The following is a 21816-nucleotide window of genomic DNA, read 5'->3' as shown; positions in this document are numbered from 1 at the left end:
ATTGTCTTCCCAATACTCGTAATAAATTCCGAATTTATTTTTGTATTTTGGGGGCGTGGCCCGGTTTCGTTTTTGTATTGTTATTTCATTGAGAGTTTTCGTTATGGTTCACCAATGTGGTGGACGCGTAGGCGAAACTTTAAATTACGTAATGAAGATCATGTGTTGAAAATGCTCTATACTGAATTTGGGTGACTGTTGTGTGAGGGTCCACTGTAGAGATAGTTTACTATGAGCTGTGGTGTACACATGTATTGGTTGTTGTTAAGGTAGCCATATTGTTATGACTACAGGTGGGAGGTGTACAACTAGCGGAGGGAGGATCACAAGACCACTCCTCTAACTACTCTCTCAACACTGACCAATTTGAGATTGTGTAAACAACAAGTTATTGTAAATAATAGCCATTTTGTTATTGTTTGTAATTCAATAGTGTTTAATTGTATCAAATTTCAAGACTTCATTACTGTACTATTATCTGTACAGTTATGAGGACCAAACCTGGGACCTCAGGGTTAACATAGATTCCTGAATGTCCAGTTTTCAAAGAAAGCTGTAGTTTCAACATGAACTGTGTAGTTGTAGTTAAGAACACCAGATGACAAAAGGCTGGCAGCTATCAGAAGCTTCATTTAGTAATCCACGTGAGTGCTTTGTATTGTACAGCTAAAGCCATTAATTTGTATGTGCAGTAGTTGGTGATACAATGATTGAGCAGCCAGTGCAATGTAGACAACTGTATAATTGAGGTGTACTATACCACAAGCTTTACACTAACTCCTAACTAAATAGTGTAACTTGGTAAAACACTAACTTATGACAACTCTTATTAGTATACTAGTTGAGTTTGTCCCAGTTCCACTGTAGTCAGACTGGATGATAGAGCATTATACAAACTGTTTCCTTTAGTACGTCCTCCAATGACTATAATAGCATTATTGTTGACTGTTGCTATAGCTACTGTTGATCTAGCAGAAGGTAAGGATGCAATCTTCCTCCATGACTTGCTAGAATCATCATACATCACAATATCTGATGTTGGTATTGTACCACTTGTATCTTCTCCACCAACTACTACTGGCGAGGATGAGCTGGGGACTATGGCTGTAGCCCAATGTGTGGCAGAAATCATTGTAATCCATTTGGCGGGTGTGTCACTGGTTTGTTGTTGGTCATCTGATCTTGTGATGTCATCAACTAGTATCTTGTAGGCACTTTTGTAAGCACTAGAATAACCCACTATGATATAGTGATCATCAGCAATAATGGGAGTGAAGCCATGTATCGGCACAGGAAGATTAATTGACACCTTCCTCCAGTGAGACTTGTCTACCCAGTTGAGAACTTCAATGTCATCTTGTTTTGTAGTATCATCTAATCCTCCCCCGGCAACAATAACATACTCCAGGTGAGTAACCACCCCTGGTTTGCTCCTAACTGAGATGAGATTAGGATAATAAGATGTCCAAGATTGACTTGTTTCGTCAAATGTGGAAACTTTATTAGTTCTCTTCTTAGTAGCTGACAAACGTCCTCCAATAATAGCTAACTTGCCACCAATGATGTGAGGAATGCCATAATAGTGACCTGAGAGAGGTAACTGACCCCAGTGGTCAGTATTGACATCATAGACATATACTTGATGTTCAGCATCATCAACTGGACTATTCCCACCAGCAACATAGACCTTCTTGTCTTGTACTGTGACATATGGATCCCACATCGGAGCAGGAAGATTGGCCAGTTTAGTCCATTTCATATGGTACCTGCCACTGGTAAGTGTTGGCATTAATGGAGGTGCCTCCTGAGGTGATAACAAATCAAGTAGTCAATTAACTACCAATATCTATCTACTTCACATGTACTATTGTCCATACAGTTAGCTATTGTATAGTGGGAACAAGTGTAGGAGAATATTATTGTGTATTGGGACCACAAGGTAGTGTAGTATTTGTTGTTATTGTAATCAGCTGATTTTGTTATCATTGTGATCGTTTGATTTTGTTGTTATTGTGATTGGTTGATTTTGTTGTCAGTGTGATTGGTTGATTTTGTTGTCATTGTGATCGGTTGATTTTGTTGTTACTGTGATCGGTTGTTTTTGTTGTTATTATGATCAGTTTTTGTTGTTACTATGATCGGTTGATTTTGTTGTTATTGTGACCAGTTGATTTTGTTGTTATTGTGATCAGTTGATTTTGTTGTTATTGTGATTGGTTGATTTTGTTGTTGTTGTGATTGGTTGATTTTGTTGTCATTGTGATCTGTTGATTTTGTTGTTATTGTGATTGACTGATTTTGTTGTTATTGTGATTGGTTGATTTTGTTGTTATTACGATCAGTTTTTGTTGTGATTGGTTGATTATGTTGTTATTGTGATTGGTTGATTTTGTTGTTATTACGATCAGTTTTTGTTGTTACTATGATCGGTTGATTTTGTTGTTATTGTGATCGGTTGATTTTGTTGTTATTATGATCTGTTGATTTTGTTGTTGTTGTTGTGATAGGTTGATTTTGTTGTCATTGTGATCGGTTGATTTTGTTGTCATTGTGATCAGTTGATTTTGTTGTCATTGTGATCGGTTGATTTTGTTGTTGTTGAGATCAGTTGATTTTGTTGTTATTGTGATTGGTCGATAACAACATTATTGGTTAATGGAAATAGTATTTTCACTGGATTATTTCACTACATACATTGTGATTATGTTGGCATAGCAACATAGGTATGTGTGGAATAGACATCTACTGGAATAACAGGTGGTAAAATCAGGAATAGTGAACAAAATAGACTCTGGTTACGGTATAGTCACAGGCAATCATTCAAAATTTTGAATGCCTATCGATACTTTTTGAGAAGCCCATAAAACCAGTCTAGCAGCATGAAAAGTTTTAAATGAAGGTGAAGCCCTTCATATTTAATGTTTTTGTGTAGCTACAGTGTAGTTTGAGGCAGGTGGAACACTACAATTTGTTGTAGTAACACAAGTAAGTTAGCGCGTACATCGCTCAGCCCCAGCTGTCACTACCATGTTTTTCCGCCGTCAAATACAGCAAAAGCTGTAGGCATTTCTGGGGCATAGTGATACTGTATATTAAATTTATTAGGTCCTGTGGAAGCGTTTTTGGTGTGTTTCTTCCCAGTGACTCAGATACAAACCTTCAGAGAGCTTGTTTCACTTGAAAAACTACTAAAAGTTCAATAAAACGTCTATACAACCAGTAACTTAAAAAATTGCTTCCACAGGACCCAGATATTTTAGTTTAGTCACTTGTGTCGAAATTATAAGGATTCAGTAATCCGTTAGTCTGGTTTTTGGCGGCACATTTTTATAAAATATTGCTCTATAGTGGACCACACACCCAAGAACAGTCATTGTTCTACAGTAAAAACAAACAAGCACAATTAGTTGTATTGCTAACACAACACAGTTGTTGGAAATTATTTATCCCTGCTTGGGTTTTGTAATTTGTTCCGCCCACGCATTTTAAACTATTCCATAACCTTAAGCTCAAATTTTTACCTGTTTTGCTTTTAGGCAGTGATCAAAAGTCCTTATCAGGGGCGGATCCAGGGGGGTTCCAAGGGTTCCATGGAACCCCCTTTTTGAAAGAGCCTTCTTACTCGAGATACTCTAATAGAGCAGTCAAATCGATATACTCTAATAGAGCAGTCACAGTAGTCTTTTGAGGAACAGTGTAGCAAGTTATGTATCTAGATATAAATAAGGAAATATAGTTGGTAAAGGTATCTATGGTGAGGGGCAGCTGTTGTCAGAGGTGATGACCTTATTTTTTTATTTTTTTTTTGGTCTTCAACTTACAGCTAGGCTGAAGTTGCAATTCCAAAATGGAACCCCCTTTTTAATAGTCTGGATCCACCCCTGCTTATAGGCATACTCTCAAAATCAAGAGGTATTAGAGTATATCAGTGTTTGTTGTATTAGAGTAAGTGACTGCTCTATTAGAGTATTTGATTCTATTTCTGCAAAGTGTAAATAACCAGCCAAGAAAAATTATACTGTGTGTTTTCAGCAGTGATAATATTAATTGGTGTTCATTGTTTGCTTTCTTTCTGGTGCACCCATTGTAGTGGCAAATACAGGGGGTTGCAATGGTTTCAGCTGAAACCACCCCCGTCTGTAAATAGTGCGCGCACTCCAAATTTATTTATAGATTGTGTGGGAGTCACCAGGAGTTATACATAGTGTATCATATTGGGACTTTTTCTACTGGTGAAACTTCACACTTTTGCCTTTGAAATCACTGAAAATTCCATTACGGTGATTAAGCATGTTAAGCACCTCTAAAAATAATTACTAAGTTTCAAGTGCTGTTTGCTTGAGATTTTGCTTCAAGCCTTTCTGTGATCCAACTGTGAAACGGTATTTTTTTACTGGTTCATTGCTAGCTAGTTTATGCCATAGATCTATGTAGCTATAAGCCACTGAGATAATCAAGTTAACATTCACCCCAGCTGGACAGTCTGGGATCAGTTATTGAAAACTTTCTGAACCTGAAACCCACTCTGAAAATCAGGGGGGTTTCCAGGGGTTTCAGGAAACCCCTTTGGATTGTACATACTACTTGAAACATTAAGAAATTGAAACTTCAGGTTTCCAGAATCTGGAATCTGTCATGGAATAGGACACATTGAAAGTGAAACATTTATCTTAGTTAAATAATAGTTTCTCACATGATAGCAACACTGATAGCTTATGATTTTGGCAAAAGATTGAGACACTCTAATAAAGTGAGTCACTTAGCTATGTAGTGGAAATCCCTTTTCAAAATTCTTGCGTACACCCCTGGAAAATTGCTAGATCCACCACTGAATTACATGTTTTAACTAAACTATTGACAACTGTCCATATTACCCTGACGTAATGCATGATGCTTTTGGTTACCTATTATAATTTTACTGGCCAAGGCCCATAAAAAACTACAGGGTCATTCCATACCAAATCAACAAAAAAAAGAAATCCTGACCCCTTTGGATTTTCATGAAATTTGGCATAGACATGGACTCTACTAAGAAACTGTCTCATACCAAAATTTGGCCGATTCTATTGATCTCCCTTTAAGATATGACCACTCCAAGTTTATTGCAAAATACTACACAGGTTTAATAAAATGGCCATAACTTTGTCAGTGATTATCACAAAACCTTTCTGTTTAGAGTTTTGGAATGCTTATTAAATTCTCTTTTAAGTGATGTATAATTCATTATAATTACTCAAAGGAAAGGTCAAACCACAAAAATGTGACATTTTCCTTTGATCTTACTTTTTTCCAAAAATGATATTTCAATTACTTTCATTTTTTGTTCAAATATTCTTCTAATACTCTTCTTTCATGACAGTAAGTGTGAAGTTGGGATGGCAAGTAGATAATGAGTTGTGGCTACATACATAATTTTACATGTTACCGGGGGTATAAGTATGAACACTACTATAACAATACAAACTGTTAAATTAAATTATAGTATGGAATCTCATCAGAACATGGCCAAGTTGCAATACACATACAGTTGGAGGCAAAGTATAGAAGTATCATAAGGTGATTAAACAGAAGTATCAATACGCACCATTGTTGAAGACACACCAATATCCCCTACTGTTACAGGGCCGGTGTAAGCACTACGGCCACTACCGTAGCAGATTTTCACAGCCCAAGTCAGTCATGTGAGCGTATGCCTAGCTAAGCTAATATAGCTACACATTAATAAGGTAGCTCCGTATAGTAGTTACGTCATCATGACATACACTAATTTATATGTTTCTAGACAGACACCAACCATTCTAACCTTTAATGCAGTAAAAGGATGTGCAACCGACTTCACGTTACCACTTGCTTATCCTCTATTATATTCGTGCATCTAATGATCGAAGCACGTGATGACCAGTGTGGTGGACGTTCTTCCAGCTCTGCTGAAAGGTAGGTTATTATTATTATTGAGGGTACAGGTAAGAAGGCAAAGCCTGTAAAAACCTGATCAATTGTATAAACGAAATTAGACTTTACAACATATAGAAAGGTAGTGTGACAGCTAGGGAAGTTACAAAAGTCGGTGTATGTATGAAGCAATATCTTAAAATCAACTCTTGTAAAGTGCTAAATTTGCTTCAGAATGTGGTTTACAAACTAAAAATTCGAAAGTTTCCTGGGGGGGGGGGGGGGGCATGCCCCCAGACCCCCCTAGAGGGGTATGCTTCGCATGCCAGAGTGCTTCACGGCACAGTCATTCATCGTGCTTCGCACACTCATCACAATCCCTGAATCGAAACCTGGCTTGTTGCCTGACCAGCCACTAATAGCTTCCACCGGCCCTGTGTTATGCATATTGGTGCAGTTATGATAACAACATGATTTTGGTGCAAACACCATGAGTCCATAATAGAGATTTCATGAACTCCTGATGTCATATAGTGGGAGGGTTTAGTAGCAAATTATCTTATGAAAGGTTGACAAAATTGTGGATACTTCACATTAAAATTATTAAGTTGGAGGGTAAATCATTCCTTATTCACCAAATTTGCAATTTCTTCAGCTGTTAGTCTGTTGGACATCTGTACATGTCAGCAGACACTACATAATAACAAAAGTTTGGTGGAGGAAATATTTGGTGGAGAATTTGGTGAATAAGGAATGATTTACATTGGAACCTATCTCAGCCGGTCAAAACTTTGGGCCAGTCGCCTTCAAGCAAGTGGCTTGCTTTTGAAAGGTGGATTAGTATATAGATATCTCATGCATTTGGAGAATTTATAGTTGGCCTTATATGGTGGCCTTTCTATACAGTCACTGTACCAAATCAAAACCCTCCAACATCATGATTTTAATAGAGGCCTATTGTGAAGTTTCCACAATTCTGTCTAACATTTCTCTTATAAAACTTACAGTATTATAAGATAATTTGCTACTAAGCCCTCCCACTATAATGACATCAGGAGTTCATAAAATCTCTATTATGGACTCCTGATGGTGTTTGCACCAAAATCATGTTATCATAACTGCATCGATATACATAGCAATAGGAGATATTGGTGTGGCTTCAGCAATGGTGAGCATTGATACTTTTGTTTAATCACCTTATGATACTTCTATACTATGCCTCCAACTGTACGTGTATTGCAGATTCCATACTATAATTTAATTTAAAAGTTTGTATTGTTATAGTAGTGTTCATACTTATACCCCCAGTAACATGTAAAATTACGTATGTAGCCACAACTCATGATCTACTTGCCATCCCAACTTCCAACTTACTGTCATGAAAGAAGGGCATTAGAAGAATATTTGAACAAAAAATGAGAGTAATTGAAATATCCTTTTTTTGAAAAAGTAAGATCAAAGGAAAATGTCACATTTTTGTGGTTTGACCTTTCCTTTGAGTAATTATAATGAATTATACATCACTTAAAAGAGAATTTAATAAGCATTCCAAAACTCTCAACAGAAAGGTTTTGTGATAATCACTGACAAAGTTATGGCCATTTTATTAAACCAGTGTAGTATTTTGCAATAAACTTGGAGAGGTCATATCTTAAAGGGAGATCAATAGAATCGGCCAAATTTTGGTATGAGAAAGTTTCTTAGTAGAGTCCATGTCTATGCCAAATTTCATGAAAATCCAAAGGGGTCAGGGTTTTTTTTTTGTTGATTTGGCATGAAATGACCCTACAATATAATTCTCTTGGAGATGTCCCTCAAACACTGAGTCAAAAAAGATAGAGATACTCTAATAGAACATTCACTTACCCTAATATAACAGCAGTAATGCGACTGCTCTATTAGAGTATTGATCATAAAAGTTGTTATATAGCAAGAATTGCCTCTACAGTAAACAGATGTAATTTACTGTAGTTCAGGACTAATTGAGAGGATAAAGGTACACTCTGTAGGTCCCTACTGTAATCATCCATTATGTTGACATTTTGAAACAATTCCGAATACCTCGTACCATTACTTTTGGTTAACAAACATCAAAATACTCTAATAGAACAGTCAGAAATTATAATAACACATCGCAATAGTGCTGGATCATTGTAGCTTCAAGCAAACATGTAATTGACACAGTAATGACATAACATGGAACACTACTCATAAGAGTAATAATGTCATTTCATGTTTAATTCTCATGATCACAAAATTCATAAAATGTTCTCCCCACTGTTATTGATGTGTACCACTACCAGTTCCCTTAAGAACTTTGTCCAGTCTGAGAATAGAAAGGGACTTTGTGATTTGTCTGTACACTGAGTAATCCTCAATGTACATACAGTGAGACCTTAGTAGTTATCTGAAATCCCTGAGGGCCAGTTTAACTGAAAAGTCCACTAGTGTATTTCAATAAAAACCATTTTAAAATGAAGTACAGTAATTACTGCCAAAGTAGACATTTTCCACAGGGCTATAGTTTATATTACCTGGATCCCTACTTAATTTTTAGTTTGTGGTCATACAATGCATCACCTAGCTGCTAACTTTGCAACTGTGGTCAGGCAGGCAGGCAGGCAGGCAGGCAGGCAGGCAGGCAGGCAGGCAGGCAGGCAGGCAGGCAGGCAGGCAGGCAGGCAGGCAGGCAGGCAGGCAGGCAGGCAGGCAGGCAGGCAGGCAGGCAGGCAGGCAGGCAGGCAGGCAGGCAGGCAGGCAGGCAGGCAGGCAGGCAGGCAGGCAGGCAGGCAGGCAGGCAGGCAGGCAGGCAGGCAGGCAGGCAGGCAGGCAGGCAGGCAGGCAGGCAGGCAGGCAGGCAGGCAGGCAGGCAGGCAGGCAGGCAGGCAGGCAGGCAGGCAGGCAGGCAGGCAGGCAGGCAGGCAGGCAGGCAGGCAGGCAGGCAGGCAGGCAGGCAGGCAGGCAGGCAGGCAGGCAGGCAGGCAGGCAGGCAGGCAGGCAGGCAGGCAGGCAGGCAGGCAGGCAGGCAGGCAGGCAGGCAGGCAGGCAGGCAGGCAGGCAGGCAGGCAGGCAGGCAGGCAGGCAGGCAGGCAGGCAGGCAGGCAGGCAGGCAGGCAGGCAGGCAGGCAGGCAGGCAGGCAGGCAGGCAGGCAGGCAGGCAGGCAGGCAGGCAGGCAGGCAGGCAGGCAGGCAGGCAGGCAGGCAGGCAGGCAGGCAGGCAGGCAGGCAGGCAGGCAGGCAGGCAGGCAGGCAGGCAGGCAGGCAGGCAGGCAGGCAGGCAGGCAGGCAGGCAGGCAGGCAGGCAGGCAGGCAGGCAGGCAGGCAGGCAGGCAGGCAGGCAGGCAGGCAGGCAGGCAGGCAGGCAGGCAGGCAGGCAGGCAGGCAGGCAGGCAGGCAGGCAGGCAGGCAGGCAGGCAGGCAGGCAGGCAGGCAGGCAGGCAGGCAGGCAGGCAGGCAGGCAGGCAGGCAGGCAGGCAGGCAGGCAGGCAGGCAGGCAGGCAGGCAGGCAGGCAGGCAGGCAGGCAGGCAGACTAAAATCATGATTTTAGCACTTTTATTTCAGTATTTGTATCTTCTGTAGGTGCTTTATTGCTATAGATCTGTCATTAGTAATATCAACTGTAAAAGTGCTTTTCATTACATAAGATGTTTCAGTGATGGTTTAGGTAGGTAGCATTTTGGAGGTGTGCATCATTAACCAGGCGCGCACCCATAGCCGGCCTTTGCGCGCACCTGGTTTACTGAAATTGTTTTCGTAAAAGTGTGTGTGTACCTATCTACCTATCTACCTATGTTTGTCCATACGCACCCACGTGAGCAAAATCGTTAAATAACGGTAAAAGCAGTTTTTACGTAAGAAGTAAAAGTGAAATAAAGTCTGTATTAAACTTCTGCACAGGTGAACTTTGCTCTGAGGTGGTTTCTTTTCGGCAGACTGAAATACAGGTGTGGCGACTTTCCTCAGGCTTTGTAAACTGCCTTCCCTTTGAGGTTTTCAGGTATTCAACAACTGAAAAACAATGGTGCAGGCCTCATACACTACCAGGAATAACCTATCGCTTCGAGTTGAAAGGAGGCGTATCCCTTACATACGCGAACGAAAATGAAGAGCAACTTTGAGGCTTTGTCAAGAGAATTTGTGGGAAAAAACACGATAGTCAAACTACAAAACAGTTTAGAAGATACTTCTGTGCGTAATATGTTGGTTAAAGTGGTTTGTTTAACAAGCGCTTCCTTAGCAGTGCATAGCAACGTAATTGAACGAATTACGAAAATTTCATAAATTACAAAATCCGAGAATTAGCTAATAATATTATTGTACAACCAAAAACTACCCTATTATAAAATAGTAATACATAGTTGGTTAGTTCATAGTAGCATATACTATCTATGGTTAATTCCAGATGAATTAGCTAGCTGCACGGCACCTGGTGTTTAGAGGTAGAACAACATCAATTTTTTTTGGAGTATTCCTTTCATACAGTATTACTGTACAACATGAGTACTACATGAGTACTACTGTACTACAGTACTGTATGTTGAATTGTGTATAAAATCATCTTAAAACAATGTATTTAACACTTATGTAAATATTTCTCTAACAGAACATTCACTACCCTAATAGAACAACTGTTTTGAAGTTCAGGTAATTGAAGTTCCACTGTGATCACATGATCAGCACGCATAACCACAGGAAGCATGTGGCAGTTATATCACAACAGTTTGTATATCGCTAAACCACATGTATAAGCAGTGCAAAACAGCTTTCAAACAATTGGAAAAGTTTGGTACTGTGGGGAAGAGGCCCAAATCTCAGAGCTAAATGGTTCATTTCTTCGTTTAAGACTACTTTCAGGGACACACTTTTATGAAGCACTTTGACTCCTTATAGACTATTTGAACAATTTCATGTTTATCTCATTCTGAGGGGGAACTAAGTAGCCATCTATGCTCCCCCAGATAATGACATTCCAGCATTGAAACTGGGTCACTACTGCTGACCCAGATGACCCACTGACCCGGATTTGCGGATTTGACCTGGATTACTTAAAGCCGAGACGTGTGATAAGAGCTATGTTTCGGGTAGTCCCGAGAGAGCAAGACTACATTTTGAGCAGTCGATTCGTGTTGAGTAACCAAGTAGTTATGTGATAACTAAGCCGGTAAGTTTATAATTTAAAATCAGTCAGTGGGTTTGGTTCCACGTAGCTACTGTGAGTTTACAGACAGCAATTGGATGGGCTTCATGCATACCTAGTATTACAATTTCCCAATATATTAAAGTGGGTGTGGCTCACCAAAGTACTTATCCTGCTGCAAGACTAGACTATGTGTAACTTGTACAATAATCGATTAGTGGGAGTGGCTCCACGCAAGCTTACAGACAGCAACAAACATAGTTTTGTGCTACAGACTGCACGTACTAATAAATGGGCGTGGCTGAGTGTATGTTTGTGACACAATAAGTGGACGTGGCTCACAAAAGAGCTGCACGACTAGCGTTAATAAGTTTCTATGTTGTCAAACTAACAATTTCGTTTCTCACGTGATCCAATCCAGGTCAGATCTGGATAATCTGTAAATCGGGTCGGACCCGGATGACACAGAGAAAATGTGACCTGACCCAGTTTCAACGCTGTGACATTCCCACTGTATGGTGCACAACTAACATTACTGACTTACTATTCTCAATTTTGATGTTTTCATTGTTGGTCCTTCTCCTCCTAAAGTTACTCTGTTAAGTTGACTGGCTACTTGTTGAGTCCTTGTGGAGGACTATGACCATATATGGTAATGTTATTATTAGTAACAAATAACACTCACCAGCTGTTGCTTTAACTGGTCAACTTCAGATTTCAACTCTTTGATTTCTCTATCCTTCTCATCATTCATTCTATCTTTCTGTTCCACTTGTTGGTGTAAAGTGATAACATCTTGTGGGGACTCCTTCATGTAAACATGCTTGTTCACTTGGATCCTCTCACAAACAACTGTTATGGTTGGCCTCACAGCAGGATCATTATCCAGACACTCTTCCACCAGTGGCCTCACCCCTCCCCTCAGTTTATCCATGTACTGCTGACGACGCTCTACCTCGGAAAAAGCCACCATCTTTCTGGTCTTGGGGTCAAACTGCACTTGCTCTGTTGGACGAGGCCATTGTTGGTTAAATGTGTGGAGGATTATTCCAGCAAAAGAAAACACATCCATGGGAGGACCATAAACTGGAGTGTTGGCTAAACTCTCGGGTGGCATAAAATCAACAGTTCCTGGAGCTTTAGTCATTGTCTTTCTACTATCAGCCTTTATCACTTTGGCCACTCCAAGATCACTGATCTTTGCCACATGATGTGCCGTCAATAAGATGTTGTTAGGGGAGAGGTCTCGGTGAACAATGGGAGGATCATGACTGTGAAGGTAGCACAGGCCAAGGGAGACATCATGGACAATGGAAAATTTTATATGGACAGGAATATTCTCATGTTTATCCACCAGTGAGGTCAAGCTGCCCGCCATCATCTCCATAACCATTACTGGTAGCCGTATCCTGCCCTGTACACCGCCCGCCCCCGAGGGATAATAAACACCTAGGAACTGTATGACGTTTGGGTGACGTAAAGTACTGCATTGACGACACTCCCTGATAAAAAGTTCCACTGTTCGTTGCATTTCCACCTCACCAACTTCTTCAACCAGAATGGAGTGGATTTCTTTGGCAGCACAGATCGTTTCGCAATATTTAACCGCATAAACTCTCCCATAAGCCCCGCGTCCCAATTCCTGGCGATCTAGTTTAGCAACTCCTTTCAGAACTAGACCTTGAAAATCAGTAGAAGCCATTTCTCTCACAAGAACAGTGTTGGGCGTAGTTGTCACGCAAAAGCCTAAATGTTGTACACGTGATACTCGATTAATTTTAACAACTGAAACCTTATAAGGTAAGTAACATTTAAGGAATAGTGGGGGCCGGGGCTGCATAATCTGCATCCTCTTGCCAAGTTCAGTTCCTATATCTTATATGGCCAGTATATACTGTTCTCTGGAGCAAGCTTAGCTACATGTCCTTTGACTGCAGATTGAGATTGATCAGGCCTAGCTTGGCTGGGAAATAGAAACAGTTGTCCTTGCTCTCACGTACTGGTTGTGATACTTTACCAACTCCTATGAACCTGCATATCATTATTAACCCTAAATGTAAGCTCCCCAATCCACTTTGACTGGATGTTCTGTTGCTCTGGATCCGTGAAGGCAGATATGACTATCAGTACCTGAAGACATCATTCAGTCTTACAGTCTCGTTCATGGGCTCCAACAGCATTATTACCTGAAATTTTAAAACTTTACGTTGATCTTCCAGGCTATCTTGCTAGTGCCAGCCCTCCTAGCACCATCTCGTTCCTCTTAGCAGACCTTGGTGTTGGTAATTGTAAAGTGTTAATAATAAATAATTTTATCTGCTTTACCAGTTAGGTACTGGAGGATGAACACTATCCCACCCATACCCAGCAACATCTACTGGCTGCTAATTATAAGATCAATATGGTTCTTTACAACATGACAATCAGCTTTCTGGTTTAACTATTGTCTGTCTATTGATCTTATTTCCTTGGTTTTTTAACACCAGATGCAAGTGGCTAATGCTTGTCAAGTGATGAAGAAAACTATAGATCACTGTTTGAGCAGGCTGCTCACACAGTATATTTAATTCTAGAGCCTCCATGCATGGCTCTGATCTATATTACTTTTTCTGCATGTTATAATTATTTTAGTGCCAGTGACCACCCAGTGCATATGTCTCAGATATATGGTAGCTATATCACTTGTAGCTATATCACTTATCAACATAATTTATCAGGCGGTACGCACGTTATTATCCAGATACGTAACTGGAAGTTATTATTGTTATTATCAGGTTCACATGGGAAGCGTGATATATCTGAAATACAAATACTACTGTAAATAGTCGTGTTACATTAAATAATATGGATTATTTTTAGTATGGTAATGGAGTAGTAGCTGGACTCAATGGCGGATCCAGGATGGGGCATTTGGGGCAAATGCCCCCCTCCCCCCCCCCCCCTCTCCACCTTGTGGAGGAGCCAGCCATGCTTCTGATTAAAACAGCTAGTAAATTTTATGTCAGGCCAACCAAGATCAGTTTAAAACTTACGAAAATATGCACATTTTACTAGCATTTATTACAAATTCACCTGAGAACAAAGCGAACCGAAGTCAAACTAACTGTAAACTGTAAAATAGTCACCCAGCACCTTCGTGCGTACTAAGCGCCTCTAAAAGAATTATCGTGTTGCTGTTATTTAAGACATTCAGAGCCTTTTAAACAGTTTTAAGACTTCACAACCATCTGAAAAGGCCAAAATGGCAAATATCAACAGTGAGACACCACTAAGAGGTGATTATTTGCTGCTTTAAAAAAGCAGCACTGAACTATAGAGAATATGGTTCTCCCCATGCATGCAACCACCTACAACTTACCCTGTTTGTGCCCCTCCCCTAGCCAGCTCCTGGATCCGCCCCTGGGACTAGCCTGGCACTAAGCAGACACTCGCTGGTGGCCCGAAAGTTGCTTGGGGGTGATGCCACTGTCTGGTTAGTTATGGCTGTTACAGTTGTTGCTGTTGTACTTGTAGTATAGGATGTTTTAAACCTAGAGGAGTTAAATTGTGAGGTAGATCAGTGCGGGCCAGTACATTCGGGACTGCACTGAACAGTGGCAATTCTAGTTAGACGTCACTTACCTACGGGGGAGGCCAACCCAGCCAAGTAGGGAACAACATGACTATTGTTGTTTGGCTGTAATATAAAATAGAATTTCAGGGTGGTCTGGGGTGCAACCCCCAAAAGCTGCAAAATTCATTTTTGCAATTTGAAGGCTTGAAAACAGCCTATTAAACTAAAATTTAAAAAATAACAATGCCAATCTATACTGCAACTTTCCCCAAGATTTTTTAAAAAAAGTCATTTTTCAGCAGGGTGGCCATGGCCCACTTTGTTCCCCCACCCCCTCCCCTTAGGATCACCTATGAACTGCAAGACTACATGGCCCTACATATACCCTATGAAAGGCCAGACCACTTTTAATGTACGTATTATGCTGGAAGCTTCCACTTGGCTTTTGCCACTGGTGACCAGATTAATCTGCAACTACAGTCAAACTCAAGGTCAAGATAAACTGTCACAGGTCAACTGGTAAAGATTTTAAGCCACAGGTCACAATAAAACGTCATTTGCTCAAGACTTCGACCATACTCACTGATTCACACTGTGTGTGGCTATGACAACCCCATACTAAAACTGTAAATAGTCTAATTTTCCTCACCAGGGTTGGGTAAAGTAAAGATCTGTAAAACCTGTGTATTATATGGGTATAACAGAATCGACATATATACACTGATTGTGAAGGTGTCTTGATTTTTAGGGTCACTGTATGATACTTTGGGACCATTAAGACAGTCCAGTGTTGTAGGCTGAGTGTCCTCATTTTCAAGTGGGGTCAACTTCGCACAACTAAAAATTCTGGATCAATGCATGCCTGTAAATTATCTAGGCAATCATTTCTCTGACTTCGTATGATAAATATCCTTACTATATACACCTGTACAATTGATGTTAATACCTAAGTGTGAAACGGTAGTCTGGGACCGGTCTAGGGAGAGTGTTTTTCTCAAGCATGTTATGTGAACACTTGGCATCAAAGTTATTGTGCTGGCTGTATTATTGGACCAGCTATTGGCAGAAGAGGTTCCAGGTTTTAAATTTTAGTTTTACTGTGTTTGTACTTTACACTATATAAATTTTGTGAAGAAAACCAAACCTTTCATTTGTAAAGAATGAAATAGTGACATGCGGCAGTCACCATGCACCTTGCTGCCGACAGTCCTTGTAACCATACATATAATTGTGGATATTCCTGCAGAGAGGTAGAAGAATCAATTTCTATAGAATATACATTTAGTAGCACTAAAGACCTTATGCAATTCATTCACCAGTTATGCGGGCTCATCCTACATGGTTATGTACACCTCCTCATTATTGAGTGGCTGTGTCTGCCCTGTGAATAATTAAATAAAGCTACTAGTATTTCACCACTGATATTCTGATTCACCATTACTTCACCCACTTTAATGTGTGTATATATACAGTATGTGAAACATTCCAGTACGTGCATGTATGCGTGCTGTGTACACGACACCCTTTTTTCTCTGTTGTGTGCTTGTGTGTTGTGGTAGTGTCACAGTATGTATCGTGTGTGGTGGGTGTATATGTGAAATATAGCTAATTAAAAGGCTACACATAATAGCTAGCTGCAGTACTGTTATAGTTTCTGTAACTTTATCTGATATGCTGTGCTAATAGAGATTTGGTAGTACCATTGATGATCTTAAGGGCATCACCAAGTACTACATGGAAGTTACTTTCCAAAGTGGGTATAATACATGGTCTGTAGCTATAGTAATTGCTGTATGTTGATGATGGACATGTAGTCTGATATCCTCCTTGCTTTTATACACTGGCAATGGTGGTATGTACATATATATAAGGGAAGATTCAGACTATCATACTGTACGGTGTGATTCAGTAATTGTTGGCTAGACTTTTACTGGAGCATTTGTATGAACTAAATAAAATTCACATTTGCACTTTATTGAAACTCTCAATATTGAATTCTAAGACTGCTAATACTTATACATGTCTGCATTTACTGGTTTGATACAATTATGCTTGTTTGCTTAACTTTGCATAACATTGGCACATTCTAAACAATGGCTATTTTTGTGACAAATATCATGTTTCATATCAGAATGTGCACAGTTACTGATTAATGTGACCACAGATATTTATTTCCAGTCTGCAGGATACTTGCATACGTTTTCATAATGTGTAAACTTTTAGTAGTGCAGGATATCACAGTATGTAGTGTAATAAATATGACTTTCGAGCAAGAATCCATAACAGCAAGACTCTATTACCCAGTGCAATTACTATTAGTTGTTATACAATAAGCAGTTTGTTCTTAGCAAGGAGCTTTAATCTAATATGGAGCAAACTTTGGTACCTATTGTGTCAAGCATGTATGTGCATGTGCTTGTATATGAAATATATTTTGTCTGCACAGTTATTTGTTATAAAATTTAATGACTTACATTTTGTAGCTGAGGCAAACAACTATGATAGAAAATGATACTCATGGAGTGAATAAGTGAGTCCCATATGTACTCAATACACACTAATTTCACACCTTTGGGGTGCATCTAAAGGGTCATGCTTGCATAATGCAACTATATAAGTTGGTTATGCAGACTGCTAACTGCAGCAGCAAATACTGTATAGCTTTTATGAATGCACTATACTGTACATGTATAGGCTTTAAAAGTTTAACCTTCTCCGCATACCCTCCAAACTACGTACATACTGTTAAAGGCATTCCAGCAAGTGCATGGACATACAGCTATAATATACATACACTAATACTAATAATTTATAGTTAAGCTTTTCTCAATATAATTATGTGCTTTTTCATCTTATGTGTAATTGAATTGGAATTTTTTTTGAGCCACTGTCCTCTTAAAGCCCTGTACCTTAATGTATTGCACACCATCCCCCTGAGGCATAAGTGGGGCTATTGTTGAGGATTCGACATACCCAAAAGTTGAATGCCCCATAATAGGATTGCCATTACTTTCAAAAAGACGTACCCATTAATGCCACTGCATTACAGTTATATATTACTTCACTTTAAAGGTAACTAGTATTATGTTATATTACATATTAACAAGAGTTCATAATATATATATATATATATATATATATATACTGAGGAGAGTATCCTACTCTCATATGCCCCTGTAGAAGGGCATAGTATCGTGAAGTTATGACATGACACTTCTGAGTTTGCCCGTTTTTCTTTGTATAATTAATGATGTCATTAGTTTAACATGATATCGATTGAACGCGTTCCTGGCCTGACAACATTGCTAGCAACCAAATTAACTCCAACTCCAAGCATTTCTCACCGAACTACAATCATTGCTTCATGGGTTAAGACTGCTTCATAGGCGTTTCTTGCTAGGTCATTCATGAATATTGCTATCCTGCGTGTTGTGAGTGTGAAATGGTGCTTACGATTCTTGCACTTTTACAGCTACTCATACATCACAAACCATAACATTCTGTCATTACATCATAACTTCACGATACATCCTTCTACAGGGGGTATAAGAGAGTAGAATACTCTCCTCAGTATATATATATATATATTATGAACACTTGATATTAAACAATGTATAAAGGTACTTCATTATGTAATAATATTACAATAACACCCTAGTTTGTTAGTGGTTCATTACAAATATTATTACAGTAACACGCCAGTTAAATAACATATTAGTACTTCGTTAGGTAATAATAATTGTTACAGTATCAAGTAGTAATGCCCTAACTTCAGTAACACACATTACATATAACTATACGTTAACCTAAAATATCTCTTTAAAAATGTAGCACACTGTATTACTTTGTTACTGCATTAATGCAACGCATTGCACCTAACACTGAATAGGGTAAACCTAGCCCACCCAGTTGCAACACAAGGATTTTACACAAAAAATATATATTTTGGCATTTAATAAACAGTTATAAAATGCCTCATGTTGGGGCAACGATTTTGTGCCAGTTCCCATGTAAAGCCCCACCTATTCCCAAGGAGAAGTAAGTGGGGCAATAAATCATAGTGACTTGTGCATTGGGCATGGGACAATTTATGTTACAGTATGGTACAATAGTTAGGTGGATTGGAGCAGAATTCGGCATTACCAAGTCACATAGGCGGCGGAAAGGGCGGGGCTAGGGGGCTAAAGCCCCCCCTCGGTCTGCTGAGGGGGGGCTTAGCCCCCCCTCAGAATAATATCACACCGAAATTATCTTTCTTGGAGTCGGGCTGAAAACCCGTGATAAAGATCGAGATACTCTAATAGAGCAGTCACTCTAATAAAGTAGTCAGTGTGTAGCGAGCTATGAAAGGATTTTTATGTAGTTTATCAGCTAGAAATGGTAGCTGGTGAGGTGGAAAGCTCTTGTCAGTTGGTTGCGACCTTTTTTTTTTTTTTTTGGTCTCACCTTACCAAACTATAGAAATAAGTCTGGGTCAGCCCAGCCCCCCCTCATATCAACTACTTCCTCCGCCACTGCCAAGTCATATGTGTATACAAGTAAGTCCTGTCTTAATTAGTTTTTAAGATATCTGGTGATCTTCATTTTGTTCAGCCTGGCACTATTTTTCTTAGACTGCATGACCTTTAGTAACCATCACAATCTATCTGCTACCTCTCAGATTGCATAGATATGTAAAAGGGAAACAAGCAAATATATTTTTACATCCCTTCACAAAAATGTGAGTGACCATATTTGCATGTATCTAGGTAACAGTAGGAACAGTTACCAGACATTATCATGAAGAGACTGCAACTTCAAAAGATCCTGGTGTACAGAATTTAATGTGTGCATAAACCGTTTAGCAATTAATTTGTATATACAGAAAATTTGGCAAGAATTATTTCTCTTATATCATCAATTTGCCAAATAGCTGGAGTAGCTTGTAAACCCAATTTCAGGAGTGGCGCTTACTTTTTAGCATGCATTTCAGTCAGTGGCAGAATACATTGTTCTTGGAAGTACTTGAAGAAAAATAAAGAATAATGGGTTACCACCTGGCAAACCTGAGGAGAATTAAGTTTGACATCAGAAATGTGGGGAAACCAAGGGAAGATCTGTAGTAGTTTATTTTAACAAAGATGGAGTTAAAATTGAAAGATATGTTGCTGAGGATAGTCCTACAGACATTTTTAGTGAAAAATGTTAGGATATTTGTGCCAACAGCATTTGCAAGGTGCTTCACACAATTTCTTATACTGATGCATCACATGTATCTACTTTGTGTTTGTAGTCATGGTAACAGTGTGTTTAATATTACATGAGGCAAATTTGCTTGTGATGAAGGCTTTGTCTTCGCATGCCCCCCAGATAGGCAAAAGAAGTATGTAGTTTCTCTCAGGGTATTCCAGCAAGTGCATGGACATGCAGCTGTAATATACAGTAATTTTTATACGTAGTAACTTTCCTATCTACTTCAATATAATTATGTGCTTGTACGTCTTATGTTGATATGCAATTGAATTGGGAATATTGAATTTTTATCTGCAGTCCTGTACCATTACATGTGCTTACAGAATTAACTTTACATCATGTTATAGTACAATTGTTAGGTAAGTTGGCGCAGAATTTGGGATCGCTGAGTCAGTCAAAGTCACATGTATACACCAGTAAGCACTGTCTTATTTAGCTTAAAGATATCTGGTGACCTTTAATTTTCTCATCCATTTTTCTTAGACTGCATGACATTTGAAAAGGTCTGAAACTGTCAATTGTAAAATCTGACATTTTATCTGCTAATAATCCCTCTCAAACTAGCTAGATATTATGTAAATTGGAAAACAAGATATTGGTGAATTTTCCTAAGCATGTCTGTATACTTTTCTGTTGCAAAAGTGTGAGCAACCACAATTGTGGAGTGGGCTGGGGTTGCTAAGCAATAGTGCTAAGGAATTACAGACCAGGCATAATAAGGGGTTGGAAAATCAGAAAAATTACTGTATTGGTTGTGGACCACTCTGAATATTAATTTGATCTATGTATTGCCATTTTCATTATATATATATGACATGTCTACACAGTCAATATACTCTGCATAAAGATGCTTCCGTGTCTGGCATGTGTACCTATGTTCTTGTTCCATATGCATGTATAGTTGAGGTTTTGTGATAAAGATGCAGAATGTTTAAGACTGTGTCATCTTTCATGTCAAAGAGAGAATACGACCATAGTACGTATCTCTTACTTGCAGAATGTACCCAACGTATGATATTGATATTTTGTATTACAGTAAATTTTTTACAGTTGATTGCAAAATTCATTGCTTTAGTACAATTTATTATCATCAACCTCTTGTACTTTTCTGTACATGTATTGTTATAATGTAATAGAAGTTAGAGGGCAAACAAAATAATTGTATATGTATAGCTAGTGTCTCCACTGTACACATTAACAGAACCAAGGGGTGCTTTCATTGTCTGCTTGTTATTTCCTAGGGCAGGTCCCACAAATGCATCCTCAAAATTTGTATATGTATATAGGGAAACATGCAGTACACACAGCTAATTTGGGAAAACTATCACAATTGCTTGGTGTAGTATATATATAAAGGTGATACATTGATCTAGTGAAACTTGGAAGGATATAAGACTTCCAACCGCCTTTTGCACATCCGGTCACAATATATTCTCAATAGAACTGTCCACACAACCTTATATCAAGCCAAGACAAGTGGCCATGGTCCTGAAATGTACATTTCTCAATCAGTGTACTATTGTGAAAGGCTGCTATAATATAATGTCATACATGTACAGGTGAATGCACAATTAGATTGTATTATTGGTATTACAAGCTTGATATCATAAACTCTAATATTGCAATGCAGCAATTATGATTGTACGTAGCTATAGTGCATGCCAGTTTCTCACCTTCAATATTTTAGTCATAGCACATACTATAACCTCAGAGTCTCACATTATATATGCCTGTACTTAGCTATGTGTATAGTATATACGGTATGGGATTAACTCTCTTGTTTTGATTGTGAGTTTCATATAATTGTATAATATGGGGATCGAAGCTGCTCACCAGCAAGCATATTTTATTGAGTTGGAATAGTATAAGTGACTGTATGTCCTACATAACTATATAATTTATGTAAGTGTAATATGGTGTACAGTACGTGAATCCTACTTTCTATTATCTGGGAACCTCCTTTGTCTGGACAGCCCAGCTTAAATGTGGCTTGTAGTGTAT

At 39.2% G+C, this 21816-nt stretch overlaps 2 protein-coding genes across 7 annotated transcripts in view; one reads left to right on the top strand and one right to left on the bottom strand.

The window, feature by feature from the left end:
• The window catches only part of LOC136239797 (uncharacterized), an 81286-nt gene that overhangs the window by 24327 nt on the left and 35143 nt on the right, over window positions 1-21816 (top strand). For 5 of the 6 annotated variants that reach the window (XR_010693606.1, XR_010693605.1, XR_010693604.1 and 2 more), the window contains one exon: window positions 294-571. The exons of the other annotated variant lie outside the window; for it this stretch is intronic. The gene's annotated coding sequence lies outside the window, so the exon portion shown is untranslated. Of the gene's footprint in view, window positions 1-293; window positions 572-21816 lie in introns of those variants that run through there. 6 annotated transcript variants of the gene reach the window in all.
• LOC136239727 (uncharacterized) lies at window positions 319-12786 on the bottom strand. Its single transcript, XM_066030447.1, has 3 exons — window positions 11716-12786; window positions 11575-11667; window positions 319-1804 (listed from the first exon to the last, which is right to left on the bottom strand). The coding sequence occupies exons 1-3, from the start codon at window positions 12730-12732 to the stop codon at window positions 830-832; spliced, it is 2085 nt and encodes a 694-aa protein (XP_065886519.1). The 5' UTR covers window positions 12733-12786; the 3' UTR covers window positions 319-829.

The sequence above is a fragment of the Dysidea avara genome, chromosome 1 (genome assembly GCF_963678975.1).
Source record: "Dysidea avara chromosome 1, odDysAvar1.4, whole genome shotgun sequence".
Taxonomy (NCBI): Eukaryota; Metazoa; Porifera; class Demospongiae; order Dictyoceratida; family Dysideidae; genus Dysidea; species Dysidea avara.
Note: the sequence above shows the minus strand (reverse complement) of the source record. Positions and strands in the feature narration are given on the sequence as shown.

Bases quoted from the DNA above. Each gene is read 5' to 3' on its own strand.
- LOC136239727 (XM_066030447.1), bottom strand. From the start codon at position 12,732: ATGGCTTCTACTGATTTTCAAGGTCTAGTTCTGAAAGGAGTTGCTAAA. The intron at 11,668-11,715 runs GTGAGTGTTATT...ATATGGTCATAG, and splicing joins ACCAGTTAAAGCAACAGCTG to TCCTCCACAAGGACTCAACA. The intron at 1,805-11,574 runs GTAAGTCAGTAA...TTATCACCTCAG, and splicing joins AAACATCAAAATTGAGAATA to GAGGCACCTCCATTAATGCC.